Source organism: Pipistrellus hanaki (assembly GCF_964339955.1).
Source record: "Pipistrellus hanaki genome assembly, chromosome: 14".
In the NCBI taxonomy this organism is placed as follows: domain Eukaryota; kingdom Metazoa; phylum Chordata; class Mammalia; order Chiroptera; family Vespertilionidae; genus Pipistrellus; species Pipistrellus hanaki.
This window is the reverse complement of record NC_140516.1, coordinates 1,457,106-1,481,308: the sequence shown is the minus strand read 5'-3', so window position 1 is coordinate 1,481,308 and position 24,203 is coordinate 1,457,106. Positions and strand designations below refer to the sequence as shown.

At 60.4% G+C, this 24,203-nt stretch overlaps 1 protein-coding gene across 2 annotated transcripts in view; it reads left to right on the top strand.

Annotated features, from left to right (window-relative positions):
* The window catches only part of GRID1 (glutamate ionotropic receptor delta type subunit 1), a 478,346-nt gene that overhangs the window by 167,959 nt on the left and 286,184 nt on the right, over positions 1–24,203 (top strand). For both annotated transcript variants that reach the window (XM_084904155.1, XM_084904154.1), the window contains one exon: positions 4,551–4,756. In XM_084904155.1, the coding sequence (XP_084760281.1) occupies positions 4,551–4,756 (206 nt within the window). The remainder of the gene's footprint in view (positions 1–4,550; positions 4,757–24,203) is intronic.

The following is a 24,203-nucleotide window of genomic DNA, read 5'->3' as shown; positions in this document are numbered from 1 at the left end:
ATTTGGTAGTGTGTGTACATTTGGTAGTGTGTGTGTGTACATTTGGTAGTGTGTGTACATTTGGTAGTGTGTGTGTGTACATTTAGTAGTGTGTGTACATTTGGTAGTGTGTGTACATTTGGTAGTGTTTGTGTGTACATATGGTAGTGCCTGTGGTGTGTGTTTGTGTGCATGTGCGTGGGCATGGCAGCTGTCCAGGGAAGGGCACAGAGTCTTCCCTCAGTTCTGGTGTGTGGCTTCGGGGGTGGGGGTGGCAGCAGGTGGTGGTGAAAAACTGTTGGGATCAGGTCCTCTTTCATCCCGGGCTCAGATGCAGGGCTGTTGGTGTATAACACGGAAGTCTCTGGAAGGCTTTTATTTGTTTGTGATTGGTGCTTTGGAGGATATTAATTTCCTGGCAACTTCGGAATGAATGGGAGAGTGAGTGAGGAGGCTCTGCATGAGCAGCTCTGAACCTGGGTATGGGGGTGCGCACCCCGGGAGGCCTCTGGAGGCTGCTGGCGAGGGGGAGGACAGCAGTTGTGGAGTCCCAACCTGGGAGGGCGGGTGCTCAGGAAGTCTGGGAGGAGGAGGTGAGAGCCTCAGCCAGCCTAGGCGTCCGCTGCTCTCTCTGAGCTGTCAGAGGGAGGCCTGGCTGGCTGGGAGTGTGACCGGCTGTGCAGCGGGAGGCCTGCAAGGACGGGGCACAGGCTGGTGCTCTGGTGGCTCATGAAGGACAGAGAGAAGGACCCCGCCCCTCAGTGTACACAGACCCAGCGATGGGAAGCTGGCCTGGGGGGGAGGTGGGGCAGCACAGGGAGCCCAGGCCTCGGTGCCTGGGAGGGAGGTGGGGCAGCACAGGGTGCCCGGGCCTCGGTGCTCGGGGCCCATGTCCTCTCCTCCACTGCCGGTGGGTGCTCCCTGGCCGCCTCTCCCAGCCTCCTCCCTGTCTCCCACGGAGCTCCAGTTGGTGTCACAGATGCCAGAGGTTTCCAGGGTGGCCCCTCCCGCCTGATCCCCCTCATAGTCGCGCCCCCTCCTGGGCATTTTCCTCCAGCTCTGAGCGCCTGGGGAGGGATCTGCCGAGCACGTGTTCCCTCGTTCCGTCTTCCCCAGCCCTGAGGTGTGCGCCACGAGGCAGGGACTGCGGGGGGGGGGGGGGGGGGGGGGGCGCTCGGAGAGAGCTCCAGGGCGTGCAGCGGCGCAGAGGATCGAACGCGCCCCCCAGCAAAGACGGCTGCCGGCAGGGCCCGGGAGAGCCCAGGGTGGGCCAGGGACAGGCTGCCCAGGGTGCTCTCATCAGATTCCTCCGGAAAGGCCTTGCCCGCGTCCCAGGGGCTGGCCTCTCCGGGAGCAGGGCTCCTCGTCTGTTCTGGGCGGCCGATGCCCTGTCCTGGCCCTGCTCGCTCGGGAATGATGACACCAAGCGCACGTGGTCAGGCGGGGCTGCGCTGCATGGACCGGGCAGCCAGTCGGCACAGACGGGGCTTGGGCCAACGTCCGGAACGCGTGGGCCACGGGGGCTCCCGAGGGGCCTGCCCTCTGCCCGCGGGAGCCCCTTCTCGGAAGCCTCCTTCCGGGACCCCTGGCTTCCTCGGGGGCGGGGCGGGGCGGGGCATTGCTCACAGGGTCCCAAGAAGAAGGGCGTTCTGTTGGAGACAGCTCCTGGCCCCAGGATGGGGGTGGCAGGGGCTCTTCTGACCCATTCGGCCCCAGCGCAGCGAGGAGGGCTGCCGAGGAGCGGCTGTCCGTGCAGGGGCTTGGCAGGCCTGGACGGAGTGAGGGCCTGCCCGTGGCTGCCACCGCCTGCCCGCTGCACTCAGCCTGTCAGAGCCCAGGCCCCGGGCTGCGGACCGCTGGTGCCCAGGCGAAGCAGCAGCCGGGGCCTGGCCTTGGGCTGGCGCCTCAGCCCCGGGGCAGGGCACGGGCACCCAGTGCCTCGCGCCTCGGCCTTCCGCCGATATTGCTCGGGAAGAAATCCCTGCGGAGCCCTGCGTTCTGCTCTGGCCGGGGGTGCTGGCCGGGGGCGCTGGCTGTGGGCCCATCTCCTTCCCGACGTGTGCCCACCCTCGCAGGCCGCCGCAGGCAGGGTGGGTCCAGGGCGGGCGGGGCATGGAGACGTGTGTTCACACCCCTGCTTATGCGTGAGAAGTGTCCCAGGCACCACGGCAGGTCCGGGAGCGGGCAGGGTCTTCCCAGTGACAGGGTGGAGGCAGGGGACTGGGGCGGGGGTGGTGGTGGCGGCAGTGGTGCCAGGGGCCCGAGTGCAGCTGCTCTCCTATTTGGGAACATCATGGACACCAGGCCGCGAGGAGACGGTTTCTCAGGCAGAGCCGGGCGCTAGAACTTTCTCTGAGAGTCGTCCTGTGCTGACCATGTGGCAGCCACCAGCCAGAGGTGGCCCTTCAGCACTTGCTTGCGGCTCGTGTGGCTGAGGAAGTGTGGGAATTACTGACCTCCGTGAACCTGCTTGCATGGCACTGGCCACTGAGACGGAGGGCGCAGCCACCACCCACTGCGGAGCTGCGTGCTGCCCGGAGCGGGGCGCGTGTGCACGTGCGTGCGTGCATGTGTGTGTGTGTGTGTGTGTGTGTGTGCGGCGGGCGCTGCTGAGGACCAGGCGTGACTGTGTGCTCAGGAGCCGGAGGCGCAGGCGGACACCGGCCCTCAGCTGGCGCCCCTCCCGCAGCTGCCCTGCCAGGCCCTGTGGCGGGCCTCCGCCCCCGGAGCCGGTGGCAGCTTGGCCGTGTGGGGAGCCGGCCTGGGGCGGGCCACTAGCACAGTGCGGTCTTGCCCGGCGCCTGCCACTGGCTCCTCCTTTCTGCCTGAGCCAGTGGGCAGAGGTCCTGGGCGCTGCCAGCGAGCAGTGCTGGGCCATGTGTGCCCAGGCCAGGGAGGAAGCCGCTGAGGCCCTGGCACACGGGAACGGGCGCCCTGGCTTGACCAGTCACGCGTTTGCCGTCTCTAGGCGGCTCTTGCTCAGGCGCTGCCGTGCCCTCCCCTCGGGCCGCAGGGTTGGCTCTCTGGGCCGCAGGTGCAGCCCCCGAGCAAAGCCGGGCACCTCCACGGCGGTCGCCAGGCCTGTGGAGTGGCTGCCTCCCTCCTCCAGTTACAGATGAGCAGAGCGAGGCAGGTGGGTGAGCTGTCCCAGTCCACAGGACCGGCTCTAAGTGCGCAGTCCATCAGGCGCTCGGACCTGTTCCGGGGCCTCCCTGTGGGTGAGGGATGAGGAGGTGGGGGGGCACCTGCACACTGACTGAGGGCCAGCGCCCTAAGCACCCGAGTCAGCACTGCAGGGCACCGCTCCTCCGTGCCTGTGTGCGCCTCTCAGACTGCTCTCCCCCGTCCGGCTGCTGAGAGGGCAGCCCAGTGCCCGCTCCCCACAGTGCCCGGGAAGGGGGGATCCCCGTGCCCGCTCCCCACAGTGCCCGGGGAGGGGGCAGCCCAGGCCCTACAGTGCCCGGGGAGGGGGCAGCTCAGTGCCGTTCCCTATAGGGCCCGCCGCTGGTGGAGCTCTGGAAGTTGGTGCAATGAGCATGGAGGGAACATTGGGAGAGAAACTGGTTGGGGTAAAAATCAGGTTGAATTTGGACTGCTTGCTTTTAAGTTTGATCTTGGGCTGACATGTGCCCCGGCAGCCCATGGCAGTTCTCCGCCAGGCGGGGCCCTGGTGAGACTGGGCAGGCCTCGTGCCCTTTAAAGGCAAGGCTCAGCTGTGGTCTCCCGCGGGGAGCTGGTTGCAGATATGGCCAGATGACGGAACATCCCAGGCCTGAGTGTCTTAGGGTTGAAACTTTGGGTTGCAAGTGACAGAAATCCAGCGGAACTTGGCTTTAGCTCATGCAGCTGCGAAGTCCCGAAGAGAAGCCTCAGACACAGCTGGCCCGAGGCTGAAATGGCGCCTTCGGGACCAGCCCCGCTGGGCCCTGCCCGCCTCTGCGGGCGCCGTTTGGGGCAGCCCCTGGGGGAGCCAGCTGGCCTGGGTGGGGCTGCCGCTGAGAGAATGGGCTCCGGGAGGGCTCTGGCTTCTGCTGCTTCCCTCCGCCCTGGGCTCCCTGAGCCACAGGCCAGAGCCGCCTCCGGGTGCGCCGAAGCCGCCGCCTCGGCCGGCTGCCGCCGGTGTACCTGGGAGAAGGGTCCGCTGCTGAGAGAGGGGACGAGCGCTCAGGAACGTCAGGTCCTGCGAGCAGGACAGGTCTGAGTGCAGGGCTGGGCGTGAGGGTGCCCCGGCAGGCACCCAGCCTTCTGTCAGGGCAGCCAGTGGCCTCCTCCACCACTGAGGGCCCAGCAGCCTGGGCAGGGGAGAGGAGGGAGGTGGAGGGAGCCAGGCAGGGAGGCAGGGCTGCCACTGGTGGGAGCAGTAGCAGGGAGACGGAGCTCGCCGAGAAGGACTCTTTCTGCCCCAGGACCTGCAGGAGGGCGCCCGGCCTCCGTGGTGCAGGGCCCGGCGGTGCTGGGGAGGGTGGGACTAAACCCGTGGCCTCCGCTCTATTCGGTGGGCAGGGCGGCAGACTGAGCCCTCACTCCCCTTTCCGCTTACAGATGGCTCTCCCCTCTTCTCCACTGCCCAGATATCCGTGGTCTCCAGAGCTTCCTGGACCAGGCCTCTCGGCTGGGCCTCGATGTCTCTTTACAGAAGGTGGACAAGAACATCAGCCACGTGTTCACCAGCCTCTTCACCACCATGAAGACGGAGGAGCTGAACCGCTACCGGGACACGCTGCGCCGCGCCATCCTGCTGCTCAGCCCGCAGGGGGCGCACTCCTTCATCAACGAGGTAGGTGGGCTGTGGCCACCCCAGTGACTGCCCACGTGCTCACATGGGCTGAGGCGTCGTCCGCTTGTCCTGCGTGGCAGAAGCACGTGGGAATCCCCGGGTGCTGGGGTCACAGCACACTGCAGGGTGGGGAGACCGGGCACCACGTGGCTCTTGCCCGGCTCCCAGCAGGTGGCCCGGGGCTTGCCCAGATGCTGGGAGGCTGGGCAGCGGGTGGGAGACTGTTTACAGGTCCCTGGCAGAGGTGTGTGAGCAGCACTCAGGCTGGCTTCGTTGCTTTCCTAACATTCTTCTGGGGTTGGCAGTGTGAGCTCCGGGGCAGGCACTGTCCGGCTCTGCAGGGCGGCGCTCTGCCTGGTGTGGGCACCTGCAGGAGGTGTGGCTGCCTGTCACCAAGTGATTCGTGGTGTATCTGTGTTTCGTTTTTAGTGGCTTTTTAAACCTGCATTCGGGGCCGGACCTTCTCATGAAGACAGGGCTCACACATTTAACAAAAGCCATTCGTTTGAGGACAGACAACTAGAATGCTCTGGAGCTGGTGGTGGTGCCAGTCCTGATGGTCTGATGCAGAGAGGACAGCTGGCGTTGGGCCTCTCTCTGGCCTGGGCTGGGTTGGTGATGCGGGTGATGGTGTTGGTGTTGGGTTCAGGGGGAGGGGACATGCTGGGATGCCATGTGCCCGGGAGCAGAGCCAGCTGTGGGCGGCGGCGGCTGAATGCTCCCTGCAGTTCCCCTCCTGCCTGCGGCCTTGGCCTTTGATGGACAGTGAGGTGAATGAAGGGCAGAAACCTACTAGTTCCACCCGATGCACTCTGCTTGCTTGTTCTGCTTCCCTTAGTTAAGGATCCTCCCTCGCGCGTCTGAGCCAGCACACCCGCTGGAGAGCCTCCCCCGGGGCCGGGCTGGTCCCGAGTTTTCACAGGACCCCTTCCCCGTACGAAGGGTTCAGCCAGTCCGGGAGCCCAGGGTGGCAGCACCGATGGGTCTGGGCGTCCTCAGAACGTCCCCAGGCTCTGCTCCCAGGGCAGCTTTCCCGTGCTGTCCCCGCCAGAGGGAGTTGGCTCTGGTGACGTGACTGCTAATTCTGCCGCCAGCCGCCTCCCGTCTTCTCGCCTGTCCCTGGCTCCTGCCCTCCCGCCTTCCCCCTGCCCCTGCTCTGCTGCTGAGCCTGGCAGGGAGAACACGGTTTGAGAGGGATGCCATTTGGGCAGGTACCAGCCCCCCCACCGCGGCCGTGGGAAACCTGCCTCCCGGTGCGAGAGGAGGAGGTGGCAGTGGCGGTAGAGCAGGTGGAGTGGCTTCTCCAGAGGAACCATTCTCTCCTCACCGTGCGTGTTCCTCATGCCCCACCCGGAGGATCCGCACCTAACCCCGCGGTCCAAACACGCCACTCCGCGGCTCCTGACGGCTCCTGCAGGGTCAGATGCGCTTGGCGTGGCTGCAGCCAAGCTCCCCTCCCCCGCCTCATGCACCTGCCTCGCTGTGCGGGGGCCGCAGAGCAGGGCCCGGAGTGGCCACAGAGCCAGAGGGATGTGCCCCTGAGCTGCGGCTGGAGGCTGTGTGTGGAGCCACCCCCGGCACCGCTGCCTTCAGCTCCGCTTGGCCAGTCTTGGTCTCTGGTCCCATGAGCCTGCCGCTGGGCATGGGGGCCATCGTTCCTGGGGTTCCCACCACAGGCGCCCTCCCCCGTTACAACTGAGGCCCCTGAAGATGGTGAGGACGGGTGAGGTCATGCAGGGTGTCACAGGTGCTGGACCGAGTCCGGTCCGGATCTGACGGCTCCAGGGGCGCGGGTCCCCGTGGCCGGCCTGGCCACAGGACACAGGGATGGCAGGACCGTAGTGGGTGGGGATGGCCGTGCTGGCTCCACGGGGGAGAGCAGGGCTCGGGGTCTGGCAGAGGTTCCCAGGTGTCCATGCCTGCGCTGTGAGCAGGCGGGAGGGAACCCTGACCTGGAGGTGGACTGGCCCTGTCACTGGAGGCTGGCTAGCCCAGCGGGTCCCTGTGGAGACCTGGGGATGCCGTCCCAGCAAGAACGCTCCGTTCACTGACAAGGTCAGACAATCGTCACAAGGCTGACCCACTGCCAGGACGTGCCCTGATGTTATGAAACTCAGAACGCTGCTATGGGGCGGCAGCGCTCACCCCCCTGCTGTTGATGACGTGTCCCAGCTGCGCCCGCTCAGGGCCGGCATGGAGGCATGGAGGCCCGGGACAGCCCGTGCTTTGTGGCCTGCTCCCTGCCCCCTGGAGAAGCGTGCTGATGGAGTGAGGGGAGAGCTGTGCCTGCGTGGTGGGGAAGGCTGGCGCTTACACTGTCATTCGTGACAAATCCGCACGACGTAACGACGTGGCGCCTGGGACACAGTCCGTGTGCTGCGTGGGCTGCTGTTGGTCCTGCGCCCAGGGTGGGGGTGTGGCCGTCCCGTTCTCCATGGCTCCTCTGTGATCCACTGCATGGGGGCTACCCTTCCCGGGGCCCAGGGCTGGGCAGCTTGGACGTGGCGGTGAGTGGCAGGGTGGGGTGGCGATGGGAGGTATTGGGGTGTGCCTGCGGGCTCCTCTCCCAGGCCCCACCTCAGATCTTGTCTTGCTTCGTTCAGTCCTGAGTCCACACCCCCTTCTCCGAGGTCTTCTCCTCACAGTCCTAACAACCACACAGCAGCGTCTACTCTGGAAGGCTCCCTGGGGACTGCGCTTAGGGTGACAGCGTCTGTGCTCGTGACCTCAGGTGCTGGGCCCGGGAGGGCAGGAGGCCGCCCGCTCTGGGCGTGCCTGGAGCTCTGAGGAGGCAGGCAGGCGCCTCTAACTGGGGAGGGAGCGGAGCCTTCGTCCTGAGCGCCCGGCTCCCCTCTGGGCTTCTGGCAGCTGCGGGGCTCCAGGGGCAGCAGCACCCCCTGATGCTCTGTCCCAGGCTCCTGTGAGCTGGACCGCCAGCCCCACGAGCACAGGCAGGGAGCAGTGCCTGTGGCCAGGGCCCGGGCTCGGCCGGAGTGTGTGCGATGCTGTCGGGGCAGGGGACACTGGCTGGAACGAACCTTCATTCCCACGGTCACTGCGGTGAGGAGGGCGGTCAGAGAGCCCGTCTTCAGGGAGGGTGTGTGGTGCGCTGTAGCACTGGGCGGGGTGAGAACGGCCAGAGCGGAGGCTGGGATGTCAGCAGGAAGGGTCTCCCTAGTCCAGGGAGGGACCGGAACTTCAGGACTGGCTTGTTGTTGGGGTCCTTCTCAGGGTCTTTGAGGTTAACGGCCTACAGTGCACGCCATAACCACAGCCCCGGGGCTGTTGGGGGCTGTGCATGGCTTTCTGTTCTTTCCTCTCTAGTTCCAGTTGGATGGGGATATCTCCAGTTGACAGTCAATTTTAGCTCAGGGCTTCATCTTATCTTCCTGGGGGAGCGTCCATGCACCCACCCACCCATCCACTCTTCCACCCTTCCACCATCCGCCAATTTATCCTTCCATCCATCCGTCCACCCATCCACCCATCACCCATCCACCCATTCATCCTTTCACCATCCACCCACCCATCCACTCTTCCACCCTTCCACCATCCGCCCATTTATCTGTCCACCCATCCACCCATCACCCATCCACCCATCACCCATCCACCCATTCATCCTTTCACCATCCACCCACCCATCCACTCTTCCACCCTTCCACCATCCGCCCATTTATCCTTCCATCCATCCGTCCACCCATCCACCCATCACCCATCCACCATCACCCATCCACCCATTCATCCTTTCACCATCCACCCACCCATCCACTCTTCCACCCTTCCACCATCCGCCCATTTATCCTTCCTTCCTTCCTTCCTTCCATCCATCCATCCATCCCATCCACCTCATCCACCCCATCCACCCATCCACCCATCCACCCATCTGTCCATCTGTTCACACCCCCTCTCCCCCTAGCCACCCAATCGATAGGAACTGGGTGCCTAAGACAGACCGGGAACCATAATAAGGGCCAGCGGGGGACACTGAGGTTCCTCACACTCCACGGCCATAGTCCTTCTGGGCCTTCCTTGCAGTGGCGCTCCCCCCCGAGGCCACCTCTGGGCATGTGTGGGGCTAGGACTCTGTCCTTTCAATGGTTGTCCTTCCTGTGCCCCCGCCTCCCTCTCTGCTTTTGTATCTTCTTTATTTCCTCCTCCCTTCTCCTCCCCGTCTCTTTTGTTTCACTGGAAAGAATAGAAAAAGTGCTCTTTTAAGGGGTAGTTGCAGCAGGTGGCATTTTCCTTTGCAGCTGGACAGAGAGCAGTGAGCTCTCCTGTGGGGGGCGAGAAGGCAGCTGGACAGAGAGCAGTGAGCTCTCCTGTGGGGGGCGAGAAGGCAGCTGGACAGAGAGCAGTGAGCTCTCCTGTGGGGGCGAGAAGGCCGGGCAGCTCCCCATTGCCTGGGAGGGGTCCCGCCAGCAGGCTGGGGAGAGGAGGGAACGGGAAGGACAGAGGGGGAAGGCTGCTTCCTCCTGCCCGCCCTGCGCAGCGGCTTCCCCGCGGGAGCGTGCCGGAGGCATCGCCCTGTTCCGGAAGCTCAGCTGCATTAACGCCTGGCGTCACGCACTGCTGCTCAGAATTCGCTGCCATGAGTGAGCTTTTCCCACAATCTGAGTATGAAAACCATTCTTTTTAATATATTTGTAGCGAAGGGGAATTAAGGAATCTCAGTGTTCTGTTGTCCCACATGACATATGCAAATACTTCTCACTCCACCGCTAAGTCTTTAGCAGATGACTTTATGGCTCAGAGTTAGGATAATTCTGTGCTATTTAAGTATCATTTACCAGAATATTTTAAATTACTAATTAATTACAGGAGATAAATTTTTAAATGTGGCCTCGCATTTGCATTTAATTATATCCTACTGTTTATGGATTTTAAAGCCTTAGCTCTTAGCAAGTGCTCCAAGTCTGAGAACTCATTTTTGGTCCCTTCAGAAATTCTTAGCGACGAGATACTGAGGAAGAGCTGTTCTCAGCGTGCGCTCCGCAGGCCTGGGCACGGAGCTGCCCTGCCAGGCCTGTGTCCCAGACTCCACTCGGCCACCGTCTCTTCCATTTCCACATGCCTCTCGCCCTCCGACACCCCCCCATCCCCCTCCCCGCATACTGGGAAGCCCCTGTGGACGCCCTCTCTGGGCACCGACCAGCTCTGGTCTTCCCAGCCCTTTGCCCCTTCTCCCTGACAACACCTCAAGTCCTGGGCGCCCACAGTGTCCTGTACACACCCCATTGCCGCCCCCTCCAGGGGCCGCACCGCACATTTGTGCTCGTACCTCCCACCCATGGGATGGAGTGTGTGCGGCCACCTTGCTGAGGGAGATGGGCCGTGTCCCTCTTGCTCATGGCCTTTCTGGGTCTGTGGGCGGGGCTGGCATCAGCCTCCCAGGAGCTCTGACCTGCCCCTGCAGACGTCCCCTAGAAGCTGGACTGCCCAACGGGCAGACTGAGCACGTCCTGAGCCCATCAGCTAAGCAGGGACACGTGATTGTTCCACAAGTATTTGATGTTTCATTTTTTTAAATCTTCACCTGCAGATATGTTTTTATAGATATTAGAGAGAGAGAGAGAAAGAAAGAGAGAGGAGGAAGATAAATAGGGATGGATAGAGGGAGGGAGGAAAGGAGAGAGAGAGAGAGAGAGAGAGAGAGAGAGAGAGAGAGAGAGAGAGAGAGAGAGAGATATCCAGTGGTTGCCTCCCATATGCACCCAGACCAAGCATCTACCTTTCAGTGTATGGGATGACGCTCGAACCAACTGAGCCCAAAGTCAGGGCTAATATTAGAGTTTTGCTCTTTCAAAGGAGCGTCTGAGCCCTCATCAAGGGCGGTGATGAAGGTGATGTTGTTGGTGGTGATGAGGGTGTTGATGGTGGTGATGAGGGTGATGATGGTGGTGATGAGGGTGGTAATGAGGGTGGTGATGATGGTGGTGGTGATGGTGGTGATGAGGGTGGTGATAGTGGTGGTGATGAGGGTGTTGATGGTGGGATGAGGGTGATGATGGTGGTAATGAGGGTGGTGATGGTGGTGATGAGGGTGATGATGGTGGTAGTGATGGTGGTGGTGGTGATGAGGGTGGTGATAGTGGTGGTGATGAGGGTGATGATGGTGGTGATGAGGGTGATGATGGTGGGATGAGGATGGTGATGGTGGTGATGATGAAGGTGATGGTGGTGATGAGGGTGATGATGGTGGTAATGAGGGTGGTGATAATGGTGGTGGTGATGAGGGTGATGTTGTTGGTGGTGATGATGGTGGTGGTAATGAGGGTGATGATTATGGTGGTGGTGATGATGGTGGTGATGTTGTTGGTGATGATGGTGGTGATGTTGGTGATGACGGTGGTGGTGATGAGGGTGATGATGGTGTTGGTGATGAGGGTGATGTTGTTAGTGATGATGGTGGTGGTGATGAGGGTGATGCTGGTGGTGGTGCTGAGGGTGATGTTGATGATGATGGTGGTGATGATGTTGGTGATGATGGTGGTGATGAGGGTGATGGTGGTGGTGATGAGGGTGATGTTGTTGATGATGATGGTGGTGATGATGTTAGTGATGATGGTGGTGATGAGGGTGATGTTGTTGATGATGATGGTGGTGATGATGTTAGTGATGATGGTGGTGGTGATGAGGGTGATGTTGGTGGTGATGCTGGTGGTGATGAGGGTGATGATGGTGGTGGTGATGAGGGTGATGCTGGTGGTGGTGATGGTGGTGGTGGTGGTGAGGGTGATGCTGGTGGTGGTGATGATGGTGGTGATGGTGGTGGTGATGAAGGTGATGATGTTTCTTAATGTGTGGGGTTAATGGCACCTGTGGTTGTGGAGTCTGAATGAATAGTTCAGACTGGAGATGGGACACAGCATCCTCCTTTGTCCCATGTGGAACCAGGGTTGTCTGGAGGCTGGAGTCATGTTTGACTCCTGGAAGAAGGACCAAGAGCTGTTGGTGTGCACAGAGGCTCTAATGCTGGGCCTCCCTTCTGGTTATCTATTTCTAAGAGATAAATTACTCCAAAACTTAGTGGCTTAAAATTAAAAAATCATTTTGTTATCTCACGTTTTCCTTGGATCGGCGGTGGTTTGGTTTTGAGTCTGTGGAGCAGTTCTGGTCACAGTGCTGGACTGGAAGAGCGAGGGCAGCCGCGCTGGGGCCTCGGCCTCCTGCTGTCGCCCGAAGACTGGTTTGAGCTTCCTTCCCGTCCAGCAGCCTCGTGGTGGAGAGACCTCCTGAGGCGGCTGGCCGCTGTGGTGTGGGGGCTGCAGCAAGAATGCGGGAGCTGGGCTTGTCTGCTCCGGGGTCCGGCTGGACCCGGGAGGGGGCTGTGGGGCACAGGGCTTTTGAGGTGTAGACATTCATGGTCCTACTGTTTGAGAGTGGCCTACTAGTGACTGCCCGGAGGGAATGCTTTTGTCATGTCATCAAAAGTGCCTTGAAAGTGACTATACATAATTTTTTTTATTGTATTTGAAAATTGTACTTATGTTGAAATTAAAAAAATATATATTACAATACTATTTTTGCATTCTATGAAAAGTTTTGTTGCTCCATATAGACCAAATTTTTAACCAAACCCCCCCCCCCTCCAGTCAATGGTGTCCCGCTTTACCAATGTTAAAATCTGGCCACCTTAGTTTAGGGGTCTCTCTGGGCTGCTCTTTGGGGACAAGCCATGAGAGGTAAGTGTGGGTGCAGGAGGTGTCGTATCTGCGCACACATGAGTGCACAGGCCCTCAGGCTCCCCGTCACCAGCATCGGGCACATCGGAGGCGGAGGGTCGGGTCTCTCATAAGACCTCTCAGTGGGCACCTCTGGGTGTTGGGCCCGTGAATACTCAACCTCTAGGTATTTTCTACAAGTGGGACATTGTGGAGCCCTCCCCCCCAGATCCGGGACCTGGCCGTGTGCAGCCCGCACTCAGCAGCCTGGCCTCGCTCTGCACAGCCAGGCCTGGGGTGGCTCTGGACGCCTTCCCTTCGGCACCCCAGGGTGCCTCGTTCTCAGGGTGTGCCCCCAAAAGCGTATCCGCGGAAACTGGTCTCCCCTTCACCAGCAGCACCTCCAGGATGCGGGAAAGGCGTCCTCGTCCCCCCAGGAGCGGGGCAGAGGTGGGAGAAGTAGGCGCTCTGGGGCGGTTCTGCCACCCGCCCTCCCTCGCTCTGGCTCAGCCGGGGTCATCAATCTGCATCACATTCCTGCTTTCAGCCTTCCCGGGCTGTTTGTCATTCCTGGAGAGAGGTCTGCTGGCACATTTGGACGCCTCTGTCATAGAGGAGACAGGAACAAGACAGGTTTCAACTCAGACTAATTATGCCTCCAGCGCACTTATGGTAAATAAGCCAGGGAAGGTAATTGGAAATTCTTGATGTGACACCACAGCGTCGAGGAAACATGCTCACCTGAGAGCCGGGAAGAGGATGCAGGTCCCTGCCACTGGCCGCTGAGATGGCTGCGGAGGCTGGGAGCGCAGCGCCCTCATCCTGCAGGCCTGGCCGCGGGTCCGGGCCAGCCCTTCTGTCTCCTGTTGGCCTGGCCTGTGCTGACAGGGATGGCTCCGGGGCTGTCACCTGAGGCATTCAGTGCAGCGCAGGCTGAGCTGCGGGCTCCGGGCAGGACCACGCCTTGATGAGGGTCCACTTGCTCACCCAGCAGGCAGCGCCAGCACACGCCGCCTCCAGGCTTCCTGGGAGGATTTGATGAGACAATGTCTGTGACATGGCCCGAACATGGAAGGTTCTCCAGAAGTTTCCGTCTTCTTTCCAAAAGATGGTCCCTTCCTGAGCTGAAGGCGTGCTTCCTCCCCTCAGTGCACATGTTTGACTTAAATGGCGAGACTGGGGACCAGCACAGCTCTGCAGCCTCACCCCAGCCCCACGCTCCGCCTGTGAATGCGCTCACCAAACGCAGACCGTGGAGCGCAGCGTGGCTGAGTCCTGGGCAAGCCCTGTTACCTCGCCAAGTGCCCTCTCCTCTGCCTGTCACGCGGGTGAGAACCCGGCCGATGTGTAGGACACACACGCAGACCATGAAGGAGTCAGACAGGTGTCCTTCAGCCGGAGAGACTCAGGTCCCAGGGACCGGGCACAGCCGTGCTGAGCGGGGTCTCTCAGCTGCTGTGCCCCTGCACGTGGGAGCTCCTGAGGGCAGCGGGGGCCGCAGAGCAGGTGCGCCCGGTCCTTCCTCACCTGCTGGGCATCATGGCGGGGGACTGGCTTCCTCGCGTTGGCTGGCGAGGGTGGTTTTGGCTCCCAAAGGGAAACCGCCTTGAAGCCAGGTAAACAGGAAGAAAAATGCACGTTGGAAAGACGTTCAGTCTCTAACCAGGGCTGGGGGCGTGCTGGCAGAGAAGAGCGCCAGGGAAAGGCAGGAGAGGAGGACAGCAGGGGCGGGAATGAGTGCGGGCTCTTTAGGGCAGGCATTCCGGCTGGGCCGAGGGGAGACACGGATGACGGTGGGGAGGGAGGGCGGGCCCGGCTGGAACTGAGGACAGCCAGAGGGTAGGGCTGCCCTGGAGCAGCCCAGACACCAGGTGCTCACACTGCCAGCTCCCAGGCACAGGCGGCTTCTGAGGAGGGGCCGCCCCCGGAAGGTGCTGGTAGAACTGGAGGCGACCAGAGAGCTCCCCGTTAGCCACGGAAGGGGCAAATCCAAGGACAGGGAATCAGGAAGCAAGTTGGTGAACACGGTGGCCTGTAAGTCACCGTGGAGAAAAGAGGAGGTGGTGCAGGTGCAGGGAGGGCTGGCACTTCTCCTCGTCCTCAGTGGAGATGAGACTGGGTTCTGGAATAGCCTCTGTGCAAGTGTGTGCAAATGCACATACACATACGTGTGCGCACACATGCATGGGTGCACACGTGTATGCATATACGAACACATATAGACACTGTGCATGCACACATACATGTGCTGTACAATCACTTGCACAGACATATGCACACACATGTACATGTGCACACACATGCATGCATATGTGTGCATGTGTGCCTCCAGGCCTGAGGAGAACAGGGCGGTTTGGTGAAGAGTCAGTGATAACCGGAATAACAGCGCTGCTTGTTGATGCTTAACACGGCCGGGCACGTTCTGAGCACTCCTGTGTCTTGTGTCATTAAATGCCCTCAGTACCAGGATGTGTGTTTCTTGTATAAAACCCACGCCTTTTTTCTTGGGGACACGGAGATGCAAAGCAGGGAGGTAGCCTGGCCAGGGTTTGGGCTGCGGTCCGGCTCAGGGCGCCTGGCAGGCTAACTACACAGCTTCAAGGGGCCCTTCCGGTGGTGGAAGGGCTAGCAGAATGGCTGTTTGTGGGGACAGGGTTGTGGCTCCAGCCTAACTGGGGTTCCCCCAGGGCAGCAGTGGGAGGGGAGGTGCTGCGCGGATGCACTAAGTGGATGAGTGTCGGGGCCCGGAGGCTCCGGGTTGGCTGCCTGGAGCCCCAGGGAATGCCCGGAGCTGCTGTGCGGGCATGCTCACATCGCCGTCGCCTGGGAGGGACACGGGTGCCCTGCCTCAGTGCCCGGCCCCGCCTGCCCAGGCCAGCCTCCTTCTCCGGGCCTGTCCTGCGGAATTCTGTGTCCGCTTGGGCTTCTGAAGGCGGGTTGGGCCCCAGCCCACCACAGGGGTCAGGTTCTCTCCCCTCAGGATGCTCTTAACCTGGAAGCCTTCTCTCCTGGGGCGCCATCCTTCATTGCCCCCTTGCCTTCCTCAGTGCTTTTGCTCTGGACACTGTTACCTTTCACCTCCATTCTCCAGCCTCTTAGCTACCGATTCCTACGACCTCGTCCAGGAGCGGGGAGCTTGTCTGTGCCCCTGGCTGGGCCTGCGTGAGCACAGTAGGCATGCCCGTCCGGCCTGCTTTGTTGGGAGACCGGCACCCCTGGAGGCCCAGGCAGGGGAGAATGAGCGATGCTCCCGAGGTTATTGAACCGGAAACCTAGGTATGTGCCCAGACTGGGAACCAAACCAGCCTTTCTTGGTGCACGGGGGTGACGCTCCAGACAACTGAGCCCGGCCAGGCCTCCTTAGGTCTTTACCACGTGATGCCCACCTCCCTGCCCTGCAGGCTGCTGGGCTCCTCCAGGCCGGGCTGGCTCCTCTTCCCCTGCGGACCTGCGCCCTGGCATCGCGCTGGCCAAGCTGGCGGAGCGGCAGCTGCCAGGGACCCTCCCGTGTCACCGCATGGCACAGGAAGGTGGTGCCGGCACCGGCATGCACCAGGCTTTTTTTGTTGTGACATCTGGTAACCGCCTCTGCCACAGCAAGGGGATCGGTGCAGGCTGGCCCGAGGGGTTGAGGAGTGAACGTTACCAATAAAGCTGCCGCCCCTTCCCGGAGGCTTCCCTGGCCTCCCTGCGGACACGCACCTGCCGACCTTTCTTGTTTTTCTCAGCCCTCGGGCTGGGGTGAGTCCGGGCACACTTTGTTTACTTCTTTTATTTTCTGTTTCCCTCGCTGGAATGTGAGCTTCACCAGAGCAGGAGCATTGTCTGCTGAGTTCATGCCTCTCTCCAGCATCTGGAAAAATCCTCAGTAAGTGTTGGCGAAGGGATTGAGCGGGTCATTCTGATAAATTATGAGATGATGCATCAGACACGCTCAGTGCCGTCCTGCACAGGAGGGCTCCGTGCTCGCGGTCCTACAGGTCCACGGCCTGGGTGCTGTTGGGAGGGGCAGCCTCAGTCACGTTCGCGATCACAGTCCCTCCCATGTTGCTCCGTGAAGCAAGGTCTGCTTTCATTTGGTTGCAGAGAACAGGCGCCGGGGAGCCGACAGGCTGCCTGCTATCGGGGTGTCTGGTGGGCCGGGCGCCGGGGACAGACAGGCTGCCCGCTGTCGGGGGTCTGGTGGGCCAGGATCTCCTCACCAGGAGGTCATGCCTTCCCCAAGGCCCCACTAGCTCTGTGCCTCCCTTGGACTCCAGGCGGTGCCTGTTCCCTGCACCAGAGTCACCGGGGAGTCAGAGTCAGCGAGCTCGGCGCTGCTCCGAGGTGCAGAGGCTGGCCCAGACACCTGGCGGCGCCCTGGAGCAGGTGCACGTGGACATCTGGCCCTGGGCACTGGTGGCTGCCCTGTGTCCTGAGACCCGAGGGGCAGCTCTCTGCAGACTCGGAGGTGGTCAGACCTGGGGTCACGGCCAGGCCTCGGGCAGGAAGGTCACAGGAGCGCGTCGGCCCCGCTGCTGGGGCAGGCGGAGGGAGCCTTGGCGGGTGGATGTGGGGACGTGTGGGAGTCACCCATTGGGTCTCATGGCCCCTGTGGATGACACTGGGCTGGAGGAGTCAGACTGCTCCTGTGAAACTTCAGGAGGATGAACTGACTGCAGTGAGGGACTCTGCCTGGCGAAGGGACAGGGCCGGGCTCATGCCGCCCACTGCCCACCTGGGCTTCCGTGGGGCCCTGCCCGGGGCACTGGCAGTTAGCGGCGGGTCTGTCTGCTTCCCTGACACACAGCAGACCCTGCTGCTCATGTCCCCAGGGCCCAGCAGAGTGACCCAGGGATGAGCTGCTGTTTGTGAGAGGAGCCGTGTGCACACAGGCCGGGCTGGTGCGGGCACTGTGAGCGGCCGCTGCGCCCGTGCCCTCATCGGACCCTCCACGTGCCCGGCTCAGTGCTGTGTTCTCCTGCTGTCGCCTATTCAAGCGGTCCACGTGGCCAGGGCGGAGCTGGTTTGCAGACCTGGACTCTGACCACTGCACTGCCTTGCCTCCTGAAACTGAAGGACGCATTCTGCTCCAGCTCTGCTCGTTAGGGTTCCTGCGACCCCAAAAACCCAGCTATTCATCGAGTCTCTGCTTTCTGATCAGTAAAATGGAGATTACAGACCCCATTAGTCTCACAAACAGGACTGTTGTTTTGTGTTGAGCATAGATCTGCCATTTCTCAACTGTGACTGTTCCAGTGGCAGCAACGGCAGCAGCAAAGGGTGTCGCCGCGGAAGCCCGCGTGGCCAGGCGCGGCCACTCTCAGCAGGGCCTGTGCAGACACGCCCGCAGCCACAGGAGGCGTGAGCACAGGGCGGCCACTAACACGGGGTGCAGTCAGAGCAGAGGGGTGCCACTTTGCCCCTTGGGTAACGTGTACTCACTCCTGTGACACCGCACTCGCCTCGTGGTCCTGGGCCGGGGCGGGGGCGCTTTCTGGAAGATCACTCAGTAATGAGTGCTTACACCCTCTGACTTGCTGATTCGTTTTTAGGAACCTCTCCTCAGGGGTTACCCTAACTAAACAGAAACGTTCTGCAGGACGCAGTTAAAACCCTGGTGAAAATCTAACGAGCCACGGCCACAGGAAGGGCTAGGGAGCTGGGTCTCACGCTGCCACCGCCCTCACACGTCTGTCACATCCTGAGATGAGCACAGGCTGTGAGGGAGAGCAGGCACAGATGGCACATACCCTGGGGTCTGTGCCAAACCAAACCCAGAGGGAATTAAACAGAGATGTGACTGACTCATGGTTGCACCAGGTGGAACGAGTGGCAGACTTAGTGTACGCATTTAGTGTACGCATGCGCTCCTCCCTTTGACTTGGGGCTGTAAGCAGGGGCCTGGGAGCCGCTGGGGTAACAGACTGGGCCAGGAAGCTGCCTTTTTATTAGGAATTATTGTTTAAATTCATCTTGCAGAAAACAAGGAGGTGCTTTCTGATGAGTCTGCTGGAAAGTAACCACTTGATCACATTTCCTTCAATCTGGAATCTGTTGGGTTTATTTTATATCTAGCTGACCACTTTCTCTTTCCCTCTGTGTGTAACTGAATCTGTTTGTTCTGCTCACACGTTTAAGAGGCAGGTACCCGAATTTCAGTCATGATCCACCCCCATGCGGCCGGAAGGGGGCAGCACGGTTCCCCCCCGCCCCCCCCCCCCCCCCCCCCCCCCCCGGAGGTCCTCACTGTCCACAGCTGGCTGCTGGGAAGGCCAACAGGGTGCCATCAGAGTGCAGGGAGGAGGAGCTGTGCAGGGCCGCTCTCTGCATGGCCCGCTTGCTCTCTGCTCTGCCCAACAACCTTCTCTCTCCCCTGGGAGGGAAAGGGGCTCCTGAACCAGAGAGGAGCTGGCTTATAAGGACAGGAGTCCCCACCCCTGGTCCCTGAGGGACCAACCTCATGCAAATGAAAACTCTGAATCCTCACTGGCTGATTGATCCAAAGGCATTGTTTTGATTGGTCAGAATAGCGCTTCTCTAATTGGCCAGAAATTCACAGCTCTGATTGGATGGAGAAAGCCTCAATCCTATTGGTTAGACTAGGATTCTAAGAAATCTTTCTAAGGGCTGCTCAGATGGCAGAAACATTGCAGGCAGTTCAGTGCAGGCTTCAGTGTGAAGTAGGGTTTGTGGGCGAGGTCCCTGCGCAGAAATGTCTGCCAGGCTCCCCTTCTTGCTCCCCTCCCCCCGGTTTTGTTTAAATTTGAGCTCAGTCAGTCTCCAGGAACCCTTCTTAGAAGGTATCTTCTTCTCCCCCCATAAGGTTCACGCCGCCCTCAGGAATTAGAATGCATCTGCCTTCTTTTCCCAACACATACAGTGTCATGTCATGCAACTACACTTTATTCTTTTTTTAAAGGTTGGGTCAAAATATGCAATTTCCCCCCATTTAGCAACATGCCTTGGACATTTTTATTTGCTCATTTATATAGGAGTTGTAGAAAAATGTTCCCTGTCACACACTGTAGATGGGGGTGCGAATTGGTATACATATGTTGGATGGCAGTTTAGTAATATGTACTATAATTTAAAATTCTCCTCTGTTGATTCTGTTCTGAGAATGTGACCTTCAGAAACGCTCTATGGGCTGAATGTGCCCCTCCCCGCTCCCTGCCCCGCAGTCTGAACCCGAAGAGGATGGTGTTGGAGGAGCCTTCGGGAGGTGATTGGTTGAGATGAGCCGGGAGGGCGGAGCCGGGGGATCAGGGTTCCTGTGAGAAGAGGAGAGAGTCGCTCCCTCTCCGGGAAGGGGCCCAGAGGCAGCCTTTCGGCAGGAAGCGCCTTGACCCCGCTTCCCAGCCCCAGGATGGTGAGCAGTAAACGCGTCGGAGTGACTTTGTTATAGCAGCCCGAGCTGATTAAGACACGCTGCCCACAGAGACACCTGCTGAGTGTCTGTTAGCCGGACTGGCACGTGGTGTCTGGAGAACCCAGACGGCTGTTCTGATGGGACGGGGAGGGGGAGGGGGTGTCTGGCATCCCCGGGAGGCTGCCACTCCGTTAGCTAATGAGCGCCCTCGTGTGGGGAGGGAGCAGGGCCCGGGAGCATGCGGACGCCCAGGACTGCCTGCCTTCTCAGCAGGCCTTTGCCAGTCAGAGGTGAGAGGGCGGAGCCTTTGCTGAGCACCCTGTGGACGGTGCCTCACGTGTGCCCTGTGTGAGCACAGACATGGCTCAGACGGACCTGGTGTAGATCCAGCTGAGCCCAGCCCGCGCCCAGGTTCCCTCCTGTCTCTGCCTCCGCTCCCTCCTCCGGCCGCCACTCCCTCCTCCGGCCTCCGCTCCCTCCTCCGGCCGCCGCTCTCTCCTCCGGCTGCCACTCCCTCCTCCGGCCTCCGCTCCCTCCTCCGGCCTCCGCTCCCTCCTCCTGCCTCCGCTCCCTCCTCCGGCCTCCGCTCCCTCCTCCGGCCTCCGCTCCCTCCTTCGGCCTCCGCTCCCTCCTCCGGCCTCCGGCCTCTGCTCCCTCCTCCTGCCTCCGCTCCCTCCTCCTGCCTCCGGCCTCTGCTCCCTCCTCTGGCCTCCGCTCCCTCCTCCGGCCTCCGGCCTCCGCTCCCTCCTCCTGCCTCCGCTCCCTCCTCCGGCCGCCGCTCCCTCCTCCTGCTTCCGCTCCCTACTCCGGCCTTCGCTCCCTCCTCCGGCCTCCGCTCCCTCCTCCTGCCCCCGCTCCCTCCTCCGGCCTCCGGCCTCCGCTCCCTACTCCGGCCTCCGCTCCCTCCTCCGGCCTCCGCTCCCTCCTCCTGCCTCCGCTCCCTCCTCCTGCCTCCGCTCCCTCCTCCGGCCTCCGGCCTCTGCTCCCTCCTCCTGCCTCCGCTCCCTCCTCCGGCCTCGGCTCCCTCCTCCGGCCTCCGGCCTCCGCTCCCTCCTCCGGCCTCCGCTCCCTCCTCCGGCCTCTGCTCCCTCCTCCGGCCTCCGGCCTCCACTCCCTCCTCCGGCCTCCGCTCCCTCCTCCGGCCTCCGCTCCCTCCTCCGGCCTCCGCTCCCTCCTCCGGCCTCGGCTCCCTCCTCCGGCCTCTGCTCCCTCCTCCTGCCTCCGCTCCCTCCTCCTGCCTCCGCTCCCTCCTCCGGCCTCCGCTCCCTCCTCCGGCCTCCGGCCTCTGCTCCCTCCTCCAGCCTCCGCTCCCTCCTCCGGCCTTCGCACCCTCCTCCGGCCTCCTGTCGCCACTTCCTCCTCTGGCCTCCGCTCCCTCCTCCGGCCTCCGGCCTCTGCTCCCTCCTCCGGCCTCCACTTCCTCCTCCGGCCTCCGCTCCCTCCTCCTGCCTCCGCTCCCTCCTCCGGCCTCCGCTCCCTCCTCCGGCCTCCGGCCTCTGCTCCCTCCTCCGGCCTCCGCTCCCTCCTCCGGCCTCCGGCCTCCGCTCCCTCCTCCGGCCTCCGCACCCTCCTCTGGCCTCCGCTCCCTCCTCCGGCCTCCGCTCCCTCCTCCGGCCTCCTCTCCCTCCTCCGGCCTCCGCTCCCTCCCCCGGCTGGGACTGTCTGCTCTTGGAGTGGTGGAGGCGGCCACAAGAGGTCGGTGAAGGCTGAGATTGTCATTGTTGTAATTACTAATGAGTCCTCGTGCGGACTGGGGAGGAAGCGGCCTTATTAGCTTGTTCACCAAGCAAATAGAGCATTTCCTAGTAATCATGCTTAGGCCGTCACACAGCATAGGAGAGCTGTGACAGGATAAAATTCATAATTTTTAATCTTTCATCCAGGGCTGTGGCCCCAGCTGATGCAGGCGCACGGCTGTTTCTCTGACGGCCCGGGCGCTGCACCGCCGGGGGCTGCTGGGGTGCCGCTGTCAGCGCGGGGCGGAGACCTTTGTTCGCCTCTGGGATCCAGGGGCAGGAGTGGAGCTCCCCTCTTCAAGCGTTTCTCATAACCAGAGCGGAAGCTGCACGGCAGAGGAGTGTTCAGGCGGCTCAGTGCTGGCGTGAATGGAGTTCTGTCGTGTTGACGGCAGGACTCTGCAGTGCCTTTCACGTGCTCATGTGCACCATGAACGCCAAGAAGGGCCTGCAAAACGCAAAGGTTCCCGAGCAAATCTGCTGCTGGATTCTTTTCCCCAGAGCAGCCGTAACCTGAGTTCCCCAGGATGCACCTTGGCCAGCACTCTGTGGCAGTGTCTTCCTGAGCCAGAGCTCGGCCCCTCGAGCTGGGTGATCTGCCGTCATCCGCCTCCCCTGGTCTCAGCCTCACGCACCCCCCCTCCCCCCCGCAATCCTGAGGCCGGCGCTGTGATGGCAGCAAGGAGCAGGGGCCACCGAGGGACGCTGTGGGCATCTCCTTCTCATCCAGACGCCTGGAGAAGTGGTGTTCTGGGGACATCCAGCCCTTTCGTCCCTCCCCCCTGTGCATGAGCCTTGCTCAGGAGCTGGCTGTCTGCTCTGCAGGTGCCGAGGCCCATGCCGGTGGCTTCAGAAATGTTGGTTGGCATCCTGGGTTTCTCTCTGCCCTCAACTTTTCTAAATTAAACTTTTCTTGTGACATGATTGAAGATTTCAGTGAAGTTTAAGATAATACAGAGAGATTCAGTGCACCTTTACCCGTGTCCCCCAATAGTAACATCTTGCAGAACTAGCAGTGTCACCCCAGGGCAGACCCAGAACGTCCCCATTCCCGCAGGGTCTGTGTCCTAGCCCATTCTCCTGTCCTGCTGAGCAGTGCCTCTGTGACGCGGCTGGCTGGTCCCTGGGCCCGGCTCCGTGCTCGCCCGGCTTTGGCTGGTACCCCAGTGCTCGGTGGGCGGCCACGCAGGTCTGCGGGACCAGGCTGCCACTGCCCCGGGGAGAGGCTCCGGCCAGATGGTCAGTACTTGCTTTTCTTTTTTTAGAAACTGCCAAACTGTTTCCAGAGTGGCTGTTCCAGCGTCTGTTACCACCAGCAACACATGCGTGATTGACTTCCTCCCCTCATGCGCACTTGGCGTTGTCCGTGTTTTAGGCCGGCCATCGCACAGCTGTGTGGTGAAGGTCACTGAGGCTTCAGTTTGCTCTCCCCAGTGGCTGACAATGTTGAGTACCTTCTCATGTGCCTGTTTGTCACCCGTTTATCTTCTGCAGTGAATTCCTCTGCACGCCTTTGCCCATCTTCTGATTGAATTATTGCTGTTGTTTTATCGCTGAGTTTTGCTGTTTTTATAGTCTGGGTAGATACGTGTTTTAAAAATGTTTTCTCCACGTCAGCAGCTGGTTGCCTTTTATCCCCCCGCAGTTTGTGAACCCCTGGATCTTTAGAGAGGAAGCTCTTCACTCTGATGCAGTCCAGTTTATCGGTTTTAATTGTGTGGATCATGCTTTTGGTGCGTAGGCCCACGTCCCGAAGGTTTTCTCCCACCTCCCCCTAAAAGCTGTAGAGTGTTAGGTGTTACACTGAGTCTGCGATCGCTTGGAGCTGATGTTTGTGCGGTGTGAGATGTGGTCTGAGCTCCTGCTGCCGCCATTGGCCGCTCCCGCGCTGCTGGTGAAAAGCCTGCTCTTCCTCAGGAGGTGCTGCCCCTCTGCCAGGGACCCACTGGCACGTGAGTGTGTGTCTGCCTCTGTTCTCTGTCTTTCCCACTGAGCTGTGTGCGTCTCCCCCATCAGCACCAGGGGCTTGACACTGTAGCAGCATAATGTCCTAAGGCCGGCAGACTGACCATCCCCGGTATTCTTTCCCTTCAAAATTGTTTTAACTATTCTAGTTTTTTTGCCTTTCTAAAGAAATTTTAGATTAAATTTATATATATAAGTCTTGTTTGGATTTTGCTAGAAATTATTTAAACTTATGTATCAGTTTGGGTAGAATCGATATCTGTACTGTGCTGGTTCTTCCAATCGATAAACACGACCCATCTCTCCGTTTACTTAGATCTCTCTCCTTTGGATTATTCATCAGCATTTTGTAGTTTTTAGCAAACAAGTTCTGTCCAAGCTATCCATGCTATTTTTAGATTTATACTTAGATATTTGTTTTGCAGTTGTAAGTGGTATCATATTTTTAATTTCAGTGTCTGTATATTCATTGCTAGCATTTAAAAGTAATTGACTTCTCTATGTATTTATTTTGTGGCCTTGCTGATAATGTGTGCTTTTAGATGATAACTTATGATTTCTAACTGTTTTTTGTAGATTCCTTGTGAATTTTTTTTACATATGTCAACTGCAAATAGACCGGTTTTATTTCTTCCCTTCCAGTTGTAGGCCTTGTATTTCTGTTTTTTGAGAACAGATATTCTTGCTTTGTTCCCCGTCATATAAGGAACAGAGGGAAGAGGAAAGCTTTCGGC